At 39.1% G+C, this 15,144-nt stretch overlaps 1 protein-coding gene across 2 annotated transcripts in view; it reads right to left on the bottom strand.

The window, feature by feature from the left end:
* Positions 1 to 2,433: 2,433 nt before the first annotated feature.
* Positions 2,434 to 15,144, bottom strand: part of Nubp2 (NUBP iron-sulfur cluster assembly factor 2) — a 54,047-nt gene continuing 41,336 nt past the window's right edge. For both annotated transcript variants that reach the window (XM_081732283.1, XM_081732284.1), the window contains exon 7: positions 2,434 to 15,112. In XM_081732283.1, the coding sequence (XP_081588409.1) occupies positions 14,876 to 15,112 (237 nt within the window). In that variant the 3' untranslated portion in view covers positions 2,434 to 14,875. The remainder of the gene's footprint in view (positions 15,113 to 15,144) is intronic.

The raw sequence follows: 15,144 nt of genomic DNA, 5'->3' as shown, positions 1-15,144 counted from the left end.
TACATGCATCAAAAGCACATGCACAAGCAGGAGCGCACTCAGAAATGTTTGTTGAGAGGGGTCCAACGTCTAGTCAGTATTCAACTGATGTAATTGTACAGTCGAAAAGATAATATTGATAAGCACTGCCACCTAGCTCCTCGGAGAAAATGAACAGAGATAGATTGTTTTTTTGTAAGGAAAGGTATAGATGAATTGTTAGACCAAATGTTTATGCTACATCAATTAATTCTCTGCTGAACAAGTATATTAAGAAGATGTACAAATGAATTTCTAATTTTGAAGTTTTTTTTTTTTTTGGGGGGGGGGGAGTTCAGAACTCGCCACGTCGGTGTGACCCTTCGCACAAGACACTTTACCTGCGTGAAGGGCTGTGTTTGACCTTGTGTAACGGTATTTGAAGAAATCAGTGTAACGGAAAGTCAAAGGACGTCGCATGCTATATAGTTGACCTGGAGTAGTATCCTTCAGTTTAAAGAGAAATTGCCACCTCAGCTTTTGACCCCCTCTCTCTTCGTCATTACAGATGAACACAGATTGGGTGTCCAGTTTCTTTGTTGCATATTTGTGGAAAATAACTCCATCCTTATTCGGGGGAAACTTTAAATACACGAGAGATTAAAGTACTGCTGTGAAAATATTGGTAATGCTACCCGTATTTACCTCCTGAAATCATTACCGGTATTTATGATGAGACCAGTCTTTTTAAAACCTTTATACTGAACATACGGATATTTCTTGAGTATCAGGGATATTTGACAAACGTTCGAGGGATTTTTGTCATAGGTCCTTGTATATTGACGATGTAACTTGTGGGCTCATTACAATTATTCTTTTTTTTTTTTCCAGGTAAATCACTGAAGGTTCGATGATTGACAAGCTTGAGGTACGCAGCGTCATTAAGTTCCTCCATCTTTAGGGGAAAAAAGCAAAGCAGATCCATTAAGCGATAAAGGGAGTCTATGGAGATGAAAGCTCATCCTATGAGATGATATCCCAGTGGAAACGGCAATTTCAAACTGGACACATGACCAACATGGACACATCTAGATCTGGAATACTATCGTTCACTGATGATACCACGTTCTTCGATCATAATGGAAGAAAGGAGGATAACTACTCAAAGTGTTGTGTGTGCAATACGTACGAGTTATGAATCTGCCTGGAATATTATCACAACCAGCTGCATCTTCAGAAAGCGTCAGGTCGGTGGGTGGCACGAATGCTCACCCTTTTCCAGAAGAAAAATCGCGAGGACGCTGCAAGAGAAATGTTATGAATGAAGAGGACTGTTTATCTTTGTGACCCACAGCAATAGATCCTTAAAAAGGCACGAATGCAGAAGTCTGCCACAGGAGAGCAAACGACAAATGAGACTGAAATTGAGGTGGACTTCGACAGGGATATTGTCTCTCACCAGCGTTATTTATAGAGGAGATAGTGAAGAAGAACTGCATAAGAAGATAATATGTCAGAAGAAGTTAGAAGGATTACGAATATACGGTTCGTAGGGAGACCCAAATCCAGGGGGGTCTAGGGGGGCTGGGACCCCTAAAATTTTCACGGTAGTCTTGCAAATGAACTATAATATAGTTGCATCGGCCCCCCTACATTTTTGGTCTGGCTACCGGCCTGTTCGTAGATAAAACGTGCTTTTGCAGAATCTTTAGAGAAAACTTACGGAAAAGAGGAGAAAAACATGATATATCGAAAATAAGCGTTGAGAGAGACAAGAGCAATGATGATTGGAAGAATCAGTAAGTCTCAAGTACAGAAGTGGAAAAGGAGACCAGTTTTTAAAGTAGTAGTTGTTTTTCAGTACGTACACAGTGAAGACGAAGTGTAACGTAAAATGGAATCAAATGTAGGATTGTCGAAAGAAGCATTTGGTAAGAAGAGCAGTTATTTTGTGCGTCTTTGAATGAATTACGAACGAACTCTTAAATTACTGCTTGTAGAGAGTTGTTCTGATGGAACAGAAAGGTGAACCAGTCTCAAAAGCGAGGAAAAACTTTGTAAATGTGGGTGTAGAGAATCGAGTTAACTGGGTCGAACGAAAAAAAAAATTGAAGTTTAAGCAATAGCAGAGTAGCAAATAACAATTTTAGATGTAATTAAAAAGAAGGGTGAGAAATTTCCTAGGCGATTGGCTCAGAAGGTACTGTATCATGAGAGACGTGCTAGAAGGTATAGTGGAAGGAAAAAGACGGCCGTTATTAAAACAGAAAATTGCTACATGAAGATAGATAGGTAGCTGAGGGCTATGGTGTATGGTAGCTTCTCAGTTTATGGCAACTGGCTTCCCAATGATGGCAGAATACCTACTATTATCACGTAAGATCTTTAGGGCTGATATCCGTAGACAGTGGAAAGGATGCAGATATCTATACACATGCGGTAAAGGAAGAATATAATTATTAATATTACCTATGATTTTCTTTAAAAATAATTTTATTTATTGCTTATAATATTAACAAATATCCCAATATTATACAAATATTGTTTCCAACTGCTGCACCTTTGAAAACAACTCATCAGACAGCGATCAATATATTTCTTGTGAGCTTCACGTTTTTATTCCACTTAAATTCTAGAAGTACAACATACAAAAACGAAATGTTCGCTAACAAAATACATCTTACCCAAAGTTTATTACACTCTACTTACACAAAGGAAAAAAAAAATCATGCTTAATTTACAATAATATCATCATCCACTTTACAAGGCAATTTACCATGTTTAATGTAGTGTGTTGTATCAAGCTGGAACCAACGGGACAAGCTTAACTGCTCCTAAATCGTACACCACTTATTTGATGATGCCCCACATATCGGAAGAAGTACCAGGATCGCAGGAGCTCAACCTCTCAAAAATTTTTGAAATATACGGTTTCCTCTCCGTTATCTCCAGGAAAGAATAACTAGTCTAAGGGCTGCCGTAGATCATCATATATTGAAGAGAATTTAAAGGAACATGGTTTGGGGAAGTGAGTTAAAAATGGTAATAAGCTTTTCACCAGTTCTTCCCTGGATTACATTTGGATTAGATTGAATTTGAGTTTACAGTCCCTTTCAGTAGCGAGACTGCATGAGACGTGGATTTACAGTTTAACGGGGGATCCGAATCGCACGACCTCCCGCCGGGAGTCGAACCCGGGTCTCCCACACCATTTCTGGCTTATACAGAGTTCCCAAGCCATCCTATAGATGGTAACTTAGCAAAATAGAAGATATGATTAATGAGAGCTATTCACTTATTACCAAGATTTCAGCCAAAATTAACGGGGAAGAAATTTCTCAATGCTGCCTATATATATATATTTCACTCTGGCACGCTGCTTCTAAAACGTTATCTAAAATGGTGGTATAATATAAGTACCACCATGCTTCAAAGAGTTAAGATACACTCCCAGCATTCGTATAGCAGGATCAAACATATACTTACGAAAATCTTCAATCAGGATATGTTCCGAGCTTCAAACCTAGGACTTTCCGATTACAAATCAATCGAAACGGATGTACAAAATTCCTCTACCACTGAAAGAATATTACTATTTCTGCAGCTTTTCGTGCCTAGAACTCGGAACATTTACTTTAAATTCCATCTTACGGCTTTAGTTTGGTTTAGAAATTCACTTCATCAAACACTTCCGAAATTATCACATTTCATGTTAATACTATGCTACACAGAATTTAAAACATATTATGTACATTTAATAAATTGAAGAAATAACCGATTTTCCATCATACCAGTTCCTTTATAGATGCAAACTTAATGATATAAGAAGAGTAAAAAATACACGATTATATAGACCAGATTCAAACATAGGATTCCGGTCTACCGTGCCGATGCATTACCCATTATGCTACCCAGTCCACTCCCTCAATAGCGATACATTCTATTACACTTGACGTTGGTGCTCAACCATTCAAATCACATGCAGTGTATCGTTACTCCTGTTGTGCTTGGACAACCCAGTGTTTACATCACAGAACACATCTCCCACTTGAATTTATCAAAAGTGGACGAATGTATTGCTGTTCCTTAGGAAGTGGAATGGGTAACGTAATAGTAACGCATCAGCACGGTAAGCCGGAAACCTGGGTTCGAATCTTGATCCAGTGTTGCATTTTCCCACTCTGTATACATAATCGATATTCAGACCCGCAACATAAGTGTTCCCTTTACGTAAACCTTGATGTACAGTTCTTATAATTTATATACACACAGTTCCTTTTTATAATAATAATAATAATAATAATAATAATAATAATAATAATAATAATAATAATAATAATAATAATGCTATAGCACCTTTGGTGCATAGCTGTTTCATTTGTAAATATTTTTGTAATTAAATTAGTATTTAATATAATTTTAGTATTGTTTTAGTGGTATGAAAAATCCTTGGCCAAGGTACTTATGTATATAGTGCTAATTTTTTGCTTTGTTTTTATATATTTTAAAATGTTAAGAATCTTGTGTAAATGAATTCTTGTTATGCCTCTAACATTTTTTTTTTTATTTTAGCAGTTTTAGAAAGTTACAAAATGAGCTCTGGACTTGACTCCCCTATACGCCGTGGGAAGCTTCACTTTCTATTTTTCGTTTTTTTTTTTTTTTTTTTTTTTTTTACAGGGAAGAAGGGGGAAATTGTGTGGAAAGCTGACCACTTGGCGAGAGGCTTGAGACTATATAAGTCAACCCACCCCTTCTTCCAGGATTCACTTCTTATAAGATCTTCTTCGGGGACTCTCTTGTTCCGGTAAGAGGGTTGTCTCTATGTCCAGACATAGGTGAATAAAGTTCTTTTTTTTTACTTTAAGAATTTTTGGACGGAGCGGGCGGAATGAGCTGCTCCTGATAGTTTTGAGCAGGTTTCTAAGTGATGAAGCCTGCGACTTCGTAAACAATAGCTAGATCATTATTTTTTTTTTAGGGACATAGGCCAGAGTAGCCCGAAATGAGGGTTTCTCTTTTGATTTTAATGCTGGCACTGGTTCTGTCTGAGAGAATGACTTGGGCAGTTACCTTTTCGGTGCTTGCCGGGATGAGAATTTTAATGAGGTTCTCGGATGATTTTAAGGGCTCGGGAATTCACGAAGGCTGGAGTGAGGCTTGAGTTCCTGTTCGAGTCCATAATAATAATTTAAGGTTCTTTAGAGAAATTAGAGGAACTTGTTAGGAGACAGCAGGCCTAATAGTGGAGGTCTCTGCCTTTAGGAGAACTTGCGGTTACAGAGCGAGTAACCTCATGGTACAGATATTTTAACTAGTTAATAAAGAGATATTCCAGGGCAATTTCAGGTTTTTATTTAAACTGATACTCTTTTGTCGACCTTAGTTTATGTTTATAAATTTTTCCTTGATAGGCTGGAGAAGCGACGAAGGGGGAGGCATTCCTCCCATAATCTATGAATCTTGGCTTCTTTTTTTCTTTTTTTTTTACTTGTTTATTACTTTGACATACCCCTAGAGAGCTAAAGAAGCAAGATTCCCGCTTAATACTCTCTTCCAACCTACCTTGTTACTTCTGTGGATAAAAGGTGGCGGATTGATAGGAAGGAAGAGAGAGGGCGGGCTAAGGAATAGCATAGAAGTGTGGGCTCGTCCAGGATTATAACCTCGCAGTTGTAATTAAGATTTAAAGATATATTTTCTTCTTTCGTTTCTTGTTTGTGGGTTTTAGTGTCCTTCGATTAATTGATATTTGGTTGTTTTCTTTAGCCTATGATTTTAAGGTCAGGTAGAACAAGAGGGCAGAAAATGGCGAGTCAGATTGATCTAAGCGCCTTAAGCTCCGAGTTAGGCTTGGAAGGAGACGAGAATACTAGTACAGAAAAATTGTTAGAAGCTATTAGGAGGCTGAAAGTTAACAGCTCACGTGGAAGCGATGAGAGCGCCTCCGAATGCAGATGTCGGCGCAATTTAGATCTGCCGGAGCTTAAACTGGCACCTCCCACGTTTTCTGGTAAGAAAGGGGAGTTACCTTTTGAGTTTTTAGACGGGATAACTGAGTATGCGAAACAAAAGAATCTTAGTTTGGATGATTTACTCGAGTTCGTTATTCCCAGAGTTTTGACAGATAATGCGCATCACTGGTATAATTTCAAAAAGCCGTTTGACAATTTTAGTAATTTTAAAGATAGTTTATTGCAAGAATTCTTTAGTTTCACCTATGAATCAGAAATAGAGTCGTTAATTAACTCTAGGGTCCAATCACCAGACGAAACTCTGTCATTCTTTATCAGAGAGATGGCCGTTTTGTTCTCTCGTGTAAAAGATCCTTTGCCTGAGAAACAACAAGTGGCGAAAATTGTTGAGAAGGCACATCCGAGTTACAAGAAGTTTCTTTTCGAAAAGAGCTTTGATACGTTGAAGGAATTAGAACGGGAATCCTTGGATTCAGTCCCTTCTATTGTCTGAATTCACATACACCCAGAAGTATAACATTCAGGAAAGCAAGTCAATTAAGCATTCAGTCGCAGCGCTTACTGGGTTTGAAAAAGCAAAGGAAAACGAAAATGGAATACCACCAGTTACGTTAAAAGCTCTGGACCCTGGGTTCGTTCGCCGGACTTCTGAAATAAGCGCTTCCGGTAAGAAGGAAGTAAACAAGGAAGGAAAGGGGGAGGAGAAGAAGCAGATTCAATGCTTTTCATGTGGTAACTATGGTCACCGTCGTAAACAATGTTTTAAAGCACAGAGAGAACGAAGAGACGAGAAGAAGGTTTCAGCTTCTGTTAGGAAAGTCACCCCTCTAAACCAAAGAAACCGGGAACCGTTTTTGTATGGTTACGTACAGCGATATAAGACCTTCATGTACCTGGACAGTGGCAGCTTTATTAGTTTGGTAGATGAAAATACTGCTTTTAAGTGGATTCAACAGGGGGCCAAATTACGGAAGGATAACTTAACAGTGGAATTAGCAAGCGGAAGGGCTACTTGCGTCGGAAAGATTACAATCCCGTTTTGCATCAAGAACAAGCGGTTTGTCCACACCTTTTACGTTTTGGAAAGTCTGGCATTGCCGGTTATTGCAGGTTTTGATCTACTATCAAAAACAGGTATTTCGCTTTTTCTGAGGGAACGTGCATGGAAATTTGAAGACGAAAATTTCCTAACACCCTTTGTGTTTCCCAGAGAAGAGGAAAAGAAAAACTGGTTGCCTCCAGTTTCAGTAGGCTTGATACAAGCAAGCAAGAAAAGCCTTGTAACTACTAACCATAGTCAAAACATAGTTACTGGGTCGAGTCCCTCGGCCAAGAAGAAAGTCATAAAAAGCAGGGGGAGGGAAGCTACCCAGACAGCTCATTTTAGGTCCTCACGGGGAAAAGAGGGGGAAGGAGAAAGAAACGAACAAACAGGTCGCCCCAGACCAGGAAATGGAAAAAGACAATTTTTCAAGAAAATGCAAAAAAACGGACGGACTCTCTCCTCGCCTGCAGAGGGGGGGAAGCACAATTAAGAGAGCCTCTTTTAAGATGTAAGATCCTAGGGGATGAATATCTAACGTTTTTGGATTCAGGAAGCTCTATCTGTGTAGTATCACGGGAGATAGCAAATAAATGGATAAATAAAGGCGTTAAATTAAAGAGAAAACCTTTAAAGATAGCTCTTGCCTCTGGAACGACGGAAACAGAAGGCTACGTTATTGTATATGTTAATTTCTGCAAGTACAGGGTGAGACAAAAGTTTCACGTCCTCGCCTCGTGTACAAGACCCCTCATAACTGGCCGAGATTTTTTGTCTAATGCAAAAATCGCTCTTCATATTTCGGAATCCGGATGGTCAATCAGTAGCGGTGAGGATTCTATTTGTTTATTTGACATTCCTAAGGCTGAGAACGTTCAAAAATGCTCGGAAGTCGCTGCCTTAGAACCGGAGATTGATCAAATAGCTGAAATGCTTAAGAGCGTAGATTTGGAGCCAGATCTTTTTGAGCGTTTGAAGGAAGTTCTTTATGATAACAAAGAAGTTTTTTCAGAGGACCCCGGTCTAACTGATTTGTTGGAACACGAAATTGTGTTGAAGGATACCCGCCCCTTTAGTGCAAGGTTACGCCCTCTTTCGGAGGAGAAGAAGAAGATTATGAAGGAACTACTTGATGACATGGAGGCAAAGGGAATCATTAAGAAATGTAATAACTCTCGATGGGTTAGCAATCCCATTCTTCACAAGAAGAAAAATGGAACTTTTAAATTAATAATGGACTCCAGATCCTTGAACAGAGCAACGGAAAGGGTTACGATGGGAATTCCGGGGATGATGGAGGCTCTTTCTTATTTAGGTGATAAAAAGTACTGGATATCTACGGATCTCAGCTATGCATTCGCTCAGCTTCCTATAGCACAAAACAGTCAAAAATACACAACCTTTTTGACTCATTTCGGGACTTACCACTTTCTTCGAGGATTTTACGGGTTAAGCTCCCTCCCGTTTAGTTTGAACCGATTGATGCAAGATGTTCTTAAGGAACTGTATTATACGAAGGTCGTAACATATTATGATGATGTAATCCTGGGTTCGAATGATAAGGAGGAGTTATTAGAACTCTTCTCGGAGGTTTTAAAAAGATTTAAGAGGGCAAACTTAACGTTTAGTCCATCTAAGACGAAACTGTTTACGGAAGAAATTCAGTTTCTTGGCTACCGTGTTTGTCACGGAAGAATATCATGTACTGATGAGAAAATTAAAATGGCCGAACAGCTACAGAGACCTAAGAATGTTAAGAAACTGCAGTCAATTCTTGGGTTTTGCCAGTATCTTAGATTTCAGATACCGAACATGGCAAAAATAGTAAGCCCGTTGACCGATCTTTTAAAGCGAAACAGTGTATTCAAATGGGAAGCTAAGCATGAAGACGCACTAAATGCATTAAAAAGGGAGATTGCGCAAAATAGGAAGCTTTTATTGCCCCGAATTAATGAAGTTTTTCATCTGTTCGTCGATTCGAGCGGGACTGCCGCCGGTTATGTTTTGGCACAGAAGGATGAAAATGGAAAACTTTGTGTTGTATCATTTGGGTCACGCAAATTCAATGAAGTACAAATGAAGTACAGCACGTCTCATCGTGAACTACTTGGAATACTTCTTGGTTTAGAGCGTCACGAACTTTATATTATGCACAGTCCGATGGTAGTTGTCCATACAGATCATCGATCGCTTCTTTCGCTTCTAAAAACGACGAAGGCCCCTCCTATGATTACTAGGTGGGTTACTCGAATTTCTAGATTTCCGGTGGTGCTCAAATTTGTAAAAGGCGCCAAACACTATGTCGACTATTTAAGCCGCATCGAAGACGGTTTTACCGAACCAGAAGATTTTGAAGGTTCAGAAATTTCTAATGAGCTCTTGCCACTTCAAAGTGAGACCGACGCTGGTTTCTTAAAAGTGTTAGGTGAAGATGGACGGCTTGTTGATGCAGAAGATCTCCAGAGTGAGGAGATTTTTATCATCGACAAGCAAGTTAGTAAAGATATTAAGGAGGTTAAGAGGAAACTCAGAGAAAGAAAGAGGGATAGTATGAGGACGCTTCCTAGGCACATAGAAGTTAGTCCCAAGGAGAAGAGAGAAATGCTTTCTGTCTTACCTTTCTGTCTTATAGTGGAGGTAGAAGGGGACGACGAAGAAAGAAACGATTCTCTCAATTACGAGGACATTATTGTTCCTGCGAGATTAGCCGAGCATCAGGAAAAGGATGTTTTTCTAAAAAGATTGCTGTCTTTTATTAGAGGTGAAAGAAATGCTATTCCCAAGAAGCAGATGAAGAAATTTAAAAACTGGTCTAAGGGAACTTTTATATCGGACGAGGGAATTTTAATTAGGAAGATGCTTTTTGATGAAATTGAGTTTCAGTGTGTGTGGGTCCCCGCTTCACTGCGAGCCATAGTTTGTGATAGAGCCCACAACGCTGAATTTTCCGGACACCCTCATCCCAGGGAGACGTTTTCTCGAATTAGAAAACGATATTTTTGGCTGGGAATGCATAGGGATATTATGCAGTTTTGTAAAAGTTGCGTGGTATGCGCTAAGTACAAGGACTATGGCAAACGAAAATTTGGTTTAATGTCCAGTACACTGGAGTGTGTGGCCGGCCGTACAGCCTATGTAGATACATTTGGACCCGTGACTCGCTCTAAGAACGGAGATTTCTCATATTGCCTTATTGTTATTGACAGCTTCACCCGATATGTGAATTTATTTCCATTAAGGAAGATTACAGCAAAAGCGGTTTCGTCGTGCTTGGTGGAATTTTTTGCAGACACGGTGTGTACCGAAAGATCATCAGTGACAACCATCAAAGCTTTTCTGGGAAATTGTGGACGGAAACTTTACGCATATTAGGGTCGAAGAGCATTAAGATTTCTCTATACAGGCCAAAGGGGAATAAATCTGAAAAAGTTGTTAAGGATTGCAAGATGATGTTGGCCATGTATAATGAAGAGCATGACCAATGGGCGAAAGATTTGAGATTTATTGAGTTTGCTCTAAACTCGAGAACATGTGCGGCCACTCAATATACTCCTTTTGAATTGCATTATGGTCGCAGTGTATCTTCTCCCTTGGACCCACTTTTGTCTCCAGTTGAAAGTGAAGAACAGAGCGAGGATTCGTACCCCCGCTATGCGTGGGAAATTAAGTCTAGGGTTAAACGGGCTTTTGAGCGTGCAAATGAAATTCAAAAGAAGAGACACGCCACTCAGAAAAGGTTTTATGATAGGTCGCGCTTGCCTAACCCCTTCAGAATCGGACAAAAGGTGTGGGTGAAATCAGTCAGGCTTTCTTGCCTAGCGAAATCTGTTACGAAGTCGTTCTTACCCAAATACGATGGTCCTTACGTAATAAAGTCGAAGCTTGCAGAAAACACTTATTTAGTCAGGAATGTCTTTGACAACAAGGAAATAAGGGTCAATTGTGACTTCTTTAAGAAGTTTTATGAGCCCCCGGCCTTTGCAAGACATCTTCCTGAACAGAAAGAAGACTACCATGTGCCGAGGAAAAAGGTTAACAATAGTTGTGAGGGACACACGCGCTTGAAAGTCCCGGAACAAAAGTATATATAGGGATTGAGAAAACAAACTTTCCACATCTAAAATTCGTTATTGGCGTCAAAATACTTCTTTCTTTGTTCACTACTTTACTTTGCCGTCAATTGTCATTAGTAACTAAGCTTGAATAGGAAAGAGCGGGAAATAGTTTCTTTTTTTTAAAAAAAAGAAAAAACTTTCTAATGTTGGGTGGTCATTCGTTGTACAGTGCCTTCTTTGATTTTGTTGTTGTTCCCCCCTTTTCCACATTTTTTTTTCTCAAAAAAAAGTGATATAAGAATTGTGAACTTTGAAAACTGGACATATTTGCTTTTACGCCTGACCGAGATAAACCCTGAGGATTCTTCTCCGAGTTCAGACTAAATATGGAGAAGAAGAATTATTTTAAGAAACCGAAAAAGTCTGTTAGACATGTATTTTGCGCAGCTAGACCGGATCCTGCTAATCCTATAGAACTTATACTCCTGTTCAATGTGGACTCTAACAAGAACAATAAGCGAAGATTAAAACGATCAGATGAAAATAACCCCGACCATAAGATCCAAAAAATAGACCCGTCGACATGTTCGCTGCAGGAGATTAGGCTGCTGCAAACTGTAAAAGATACGGCTCCGACTCCGGAACCTGAGGGAACTGGTTCGACCCCCGGTCGAGTTCCCTCACACGACCACGAAGCAGGGAACGACGATGTTCTTTGCCTCTGTTTCGACGAAGATTTTCTTCCACTAACTCCAGGACGTGACATTGACGTTGAAGATGTCCCTATAACTGATTCTCCGGCTAGAAGGAAACTGAAATTTTGACTCCGGGAAAATCTCTACTACAAGGACTCTACAGTGGTGTTAGTGACTGTGTTCAGTAGGAACAATTATCTAAGTGTAAGTGTGTATTGAAATTAAGATATGAATTTTTGTGAAATATAGAACTGAACCAGACTTTGAACAATTATTGAGTTTATGAGTGAATTAGTTCGTGTGTTTTATTATTTTGATATACATTTTTTTCTGTTAATAAGACAGTGAAAAGGAAATTATTTAAAATAATGAACAATTGAGAATGAATTCAAAGACTTTGGACTATAATACAGAGAATTTTCTTTTTTTTTTCCTTTTTTTTTTTAAGGAGGTAGGCTATGCTATAGCACCTTTGGTGCATAGCTGTTTCATTTGTAAATATTTTTGTAATTAAATTAGTATTTAATATAATTTTAGTATTGTTTTAGTGGTATGAAAAATCCTTGGCCAAGGTACTTATGTATATAGTGCTAATTTTTTGCTTTGTTTTTATATATTTTAAAATGTTAAGAATCTTGTGTAAATGAATTCTTGTTATGCCTCTAACATTTTTTTTTTATTTTAGCAGTTTTAGAAAGTTACAAAATGAGCTCTGGACTTGACTCCCCTATACGCCGTGGGAAGCTTCACTTTCTATTTTTCGTTTTTTTTTTTTTTTTTTTTTTTTTTACAGGGAAGAAGGGGGAAATTGTGTGGAAAGCTGACCACTTGGCGAGAGGCTTGAGACTATATAAGTCAACCCACCCCTTCTTCCAGGATTCACTTCTTATAAGATCTTCTTCGGGGACTCTCTTGTTCCGGTAAGAGGGTTGTCTCTATGTCCAGACATAGGTGAATAAAGTTCTTTTTTTTTACTTTAAGAATTTTTGGACGGAGCGGGCGGAATGAGCTGCTCCTGATAGTTTTGAGCAGGTTTCTAAGTGATGAAGCCTGCGACTTCGTAAACAATAGCTAGATCATTATTTTTTTTTTAGGGACATAGGCCAGAGTAGCCCGAAATGAGGGTTTCTCTTTTGATTTTAATGCTGGCACTGGTTCTGTCTGAGAGAATGACTTGGGCAGTTACCTTTTCGGTGCTTGCCGGGATGAGAATTTTAATGAGGTTCTCGGATGATTTTAAGGGCTCGGGAATTCACGAAGGCTGGAGTGAGGCTTGAGTTCCTGTTCGAGTCCATAATAATAATTTAAGGTTCTTTAGAGAAATTAGAGGAACTTGTTAGGAGACAGCAGGCCTAATAGTGGAGGTCTCTGCCTTTAGGAGAACTTGCGGTTACAGAGCGAGTAACCTCATGGTACAGATATTTTAACTAGTTAATAAAGAGATATTCCAGGGCAATTTCAGGTTTTTATTTAAACTGATACTCTTTTGTCGACCTTAGTTTATGTTTATACATTTTTCCTTGATAGGCTGGAGAAGCGACGAAGGGGGAGGCATTCCTCCCATAATCTATGAATCTTGGCTTCTTTTTTTCTTTTTTTTTTTTACTTGTTTATTACTTTGACATACCCCTAGAGAGCTAAAGAAGCAAGATTCCCGCTTAATACTCTCTTCCAACCTACCTTGTTACTTCTGTGGATAAAAGGTGGCGGATTGATAGGAAGGAAGAGAGAGGGCGGGCTACGGTTATGTTCAAGACAATTATTTCTCAGAACCTCTATCTTTAACCGTACATAAGATTTCAATAAATTAGTTATATACTGTGCTCTTCATCTTTTCAGCTCTTTCTTGTAAGGATATGCTCGAAAATTTACTATCCGCGTTGCGAATTGAGAGCAACAATAAAGAAATTGGATATTCAAGCTTTCTGCTTAGCTTAGCTGAATAACGCACGCGACTTCGGTGTGCGTGGTCCTTGGTTCTATTGCCGGAGGGAGCACTAAAGTTTTCAGGTATTGATCCGCATCATGAGGCAATTGTGTAAAGCCATTATACTTTACCCAGCTGAGCGTGGATTATCCTCCATGCACCGGGGACTTTAGTACTTCTTTCTATTTCTTAGCTGATTTCATTAGTTTTTCAACAACATATAACTGAAGAAAACTGAAAAGAATGTAATATTTTTTATTATTTGTCTCTCCTACGATTGCGTGTCATGAGAGCCCATGTAGGGCTCTGGCCGGCCTTATGGCGTACATGCTTCTACATGGCAATTATTATCTCCCTCCATGATGCTTCTCTAGCTACGCCACTGCCGTACATAGCTACCTAAACACTGCTCTTTTTCTAGGTTACTTATGATTATGATACTACTTAATTATTTTCGAATTTTGCAAGAACACTCACTTTCGGCAGCCATTCTTTTCCCGTAAAGGGAAAGGGGACCATATTACATTCATTTTGTCTTTAATAGCATATATATCGAAAACGAAACGAATTATCGATAACTGACTTCATATTCGGAATATTTACCCTAGATTACCAGGTTCTGTCAGTGGCGTCGGCAGCAATCTTTTTAGCGTAAGCCTTAGAATACAGACTATCCTAAGTTAAGTGAAGTCTCTCTTTAGGCCTATATATGTAATATGTAAACTAAAGTTGAATTTCTCTGTCTAATTGAGTTGCGCCGAAACTTCGGTACCTCTACCGGCAAATTGCGAACCGGGCGCTCAAGTTTACTTGTAAACTTACCCTGCTTTTATATTATAACACATCTTAAGTACTACCAACGTTTGTTATAAAATTTAATTATAATTATTTAATTCTTGCGGTATTTTCTAAAATTAGAAAATATGATGATGACAAGCAGGGTCGTGCCGTGAGGGGCGAAAAAATCGGGAGAAAAGGGGGCAAAAGAAAGGAAAAATTACTTGGAATATATGTATGGGGGCGCCGTCGTATAGTTTCGCCCCGGGCGCTGATTTTCCACGGCACGGCACTAATGACAAGTAATATTTAACGCAATTGTTGGTTTCAAAACTTTTAAATCCCAATTTACCAAGAAACATGACGTCGACCAATATTGTGCCCGCAGTTACCGTTAGCTTACAAAATACAGCAGAATGGCAACTTAACTTTTCACATTTTCTTTTTCAGAACACTGAGCTAGACATAGTGTCTTCTTGCTGTTGATTTCGATTAACGAGTTTCTCGACTAGTCCCTGGAATTCCTTGGCCACAGGGGAATCCGGGAACACTTCCAGACAGCTTTTTCCTGTATCTCCACACTGCCCAAGACGAGGATCGATCGGAATGCGTCCAAGGAACGGAACTTCTACGTAATTGGCTAATGACTCGCCTCCACCAGTGGAAAATATGTTTGTGCATTCCTAAAAACAAAAACAAAAGTTAAAGTAATAAT

This window comes from Thermobia domestica, chromosome 11 (assembly GCF_964235325.1).
Source record: "Thermobia domestica chromosome 11, izTheDome1.hap1.1, whole genome shotgun sequence".
Classification (NCBI taxonomy): domain Eukaryota; kingdom Metazoa; phylum Arthropoda; class Insecta; order Zygentoma; family Lepismatidae; genus Thermobia; species Thermobia domestica.
The sequence above is the reverse complement of the archived record's forward strand: the minus strand, read 5'-3'. Positions and strand labels throughout refer to the sequence as shown.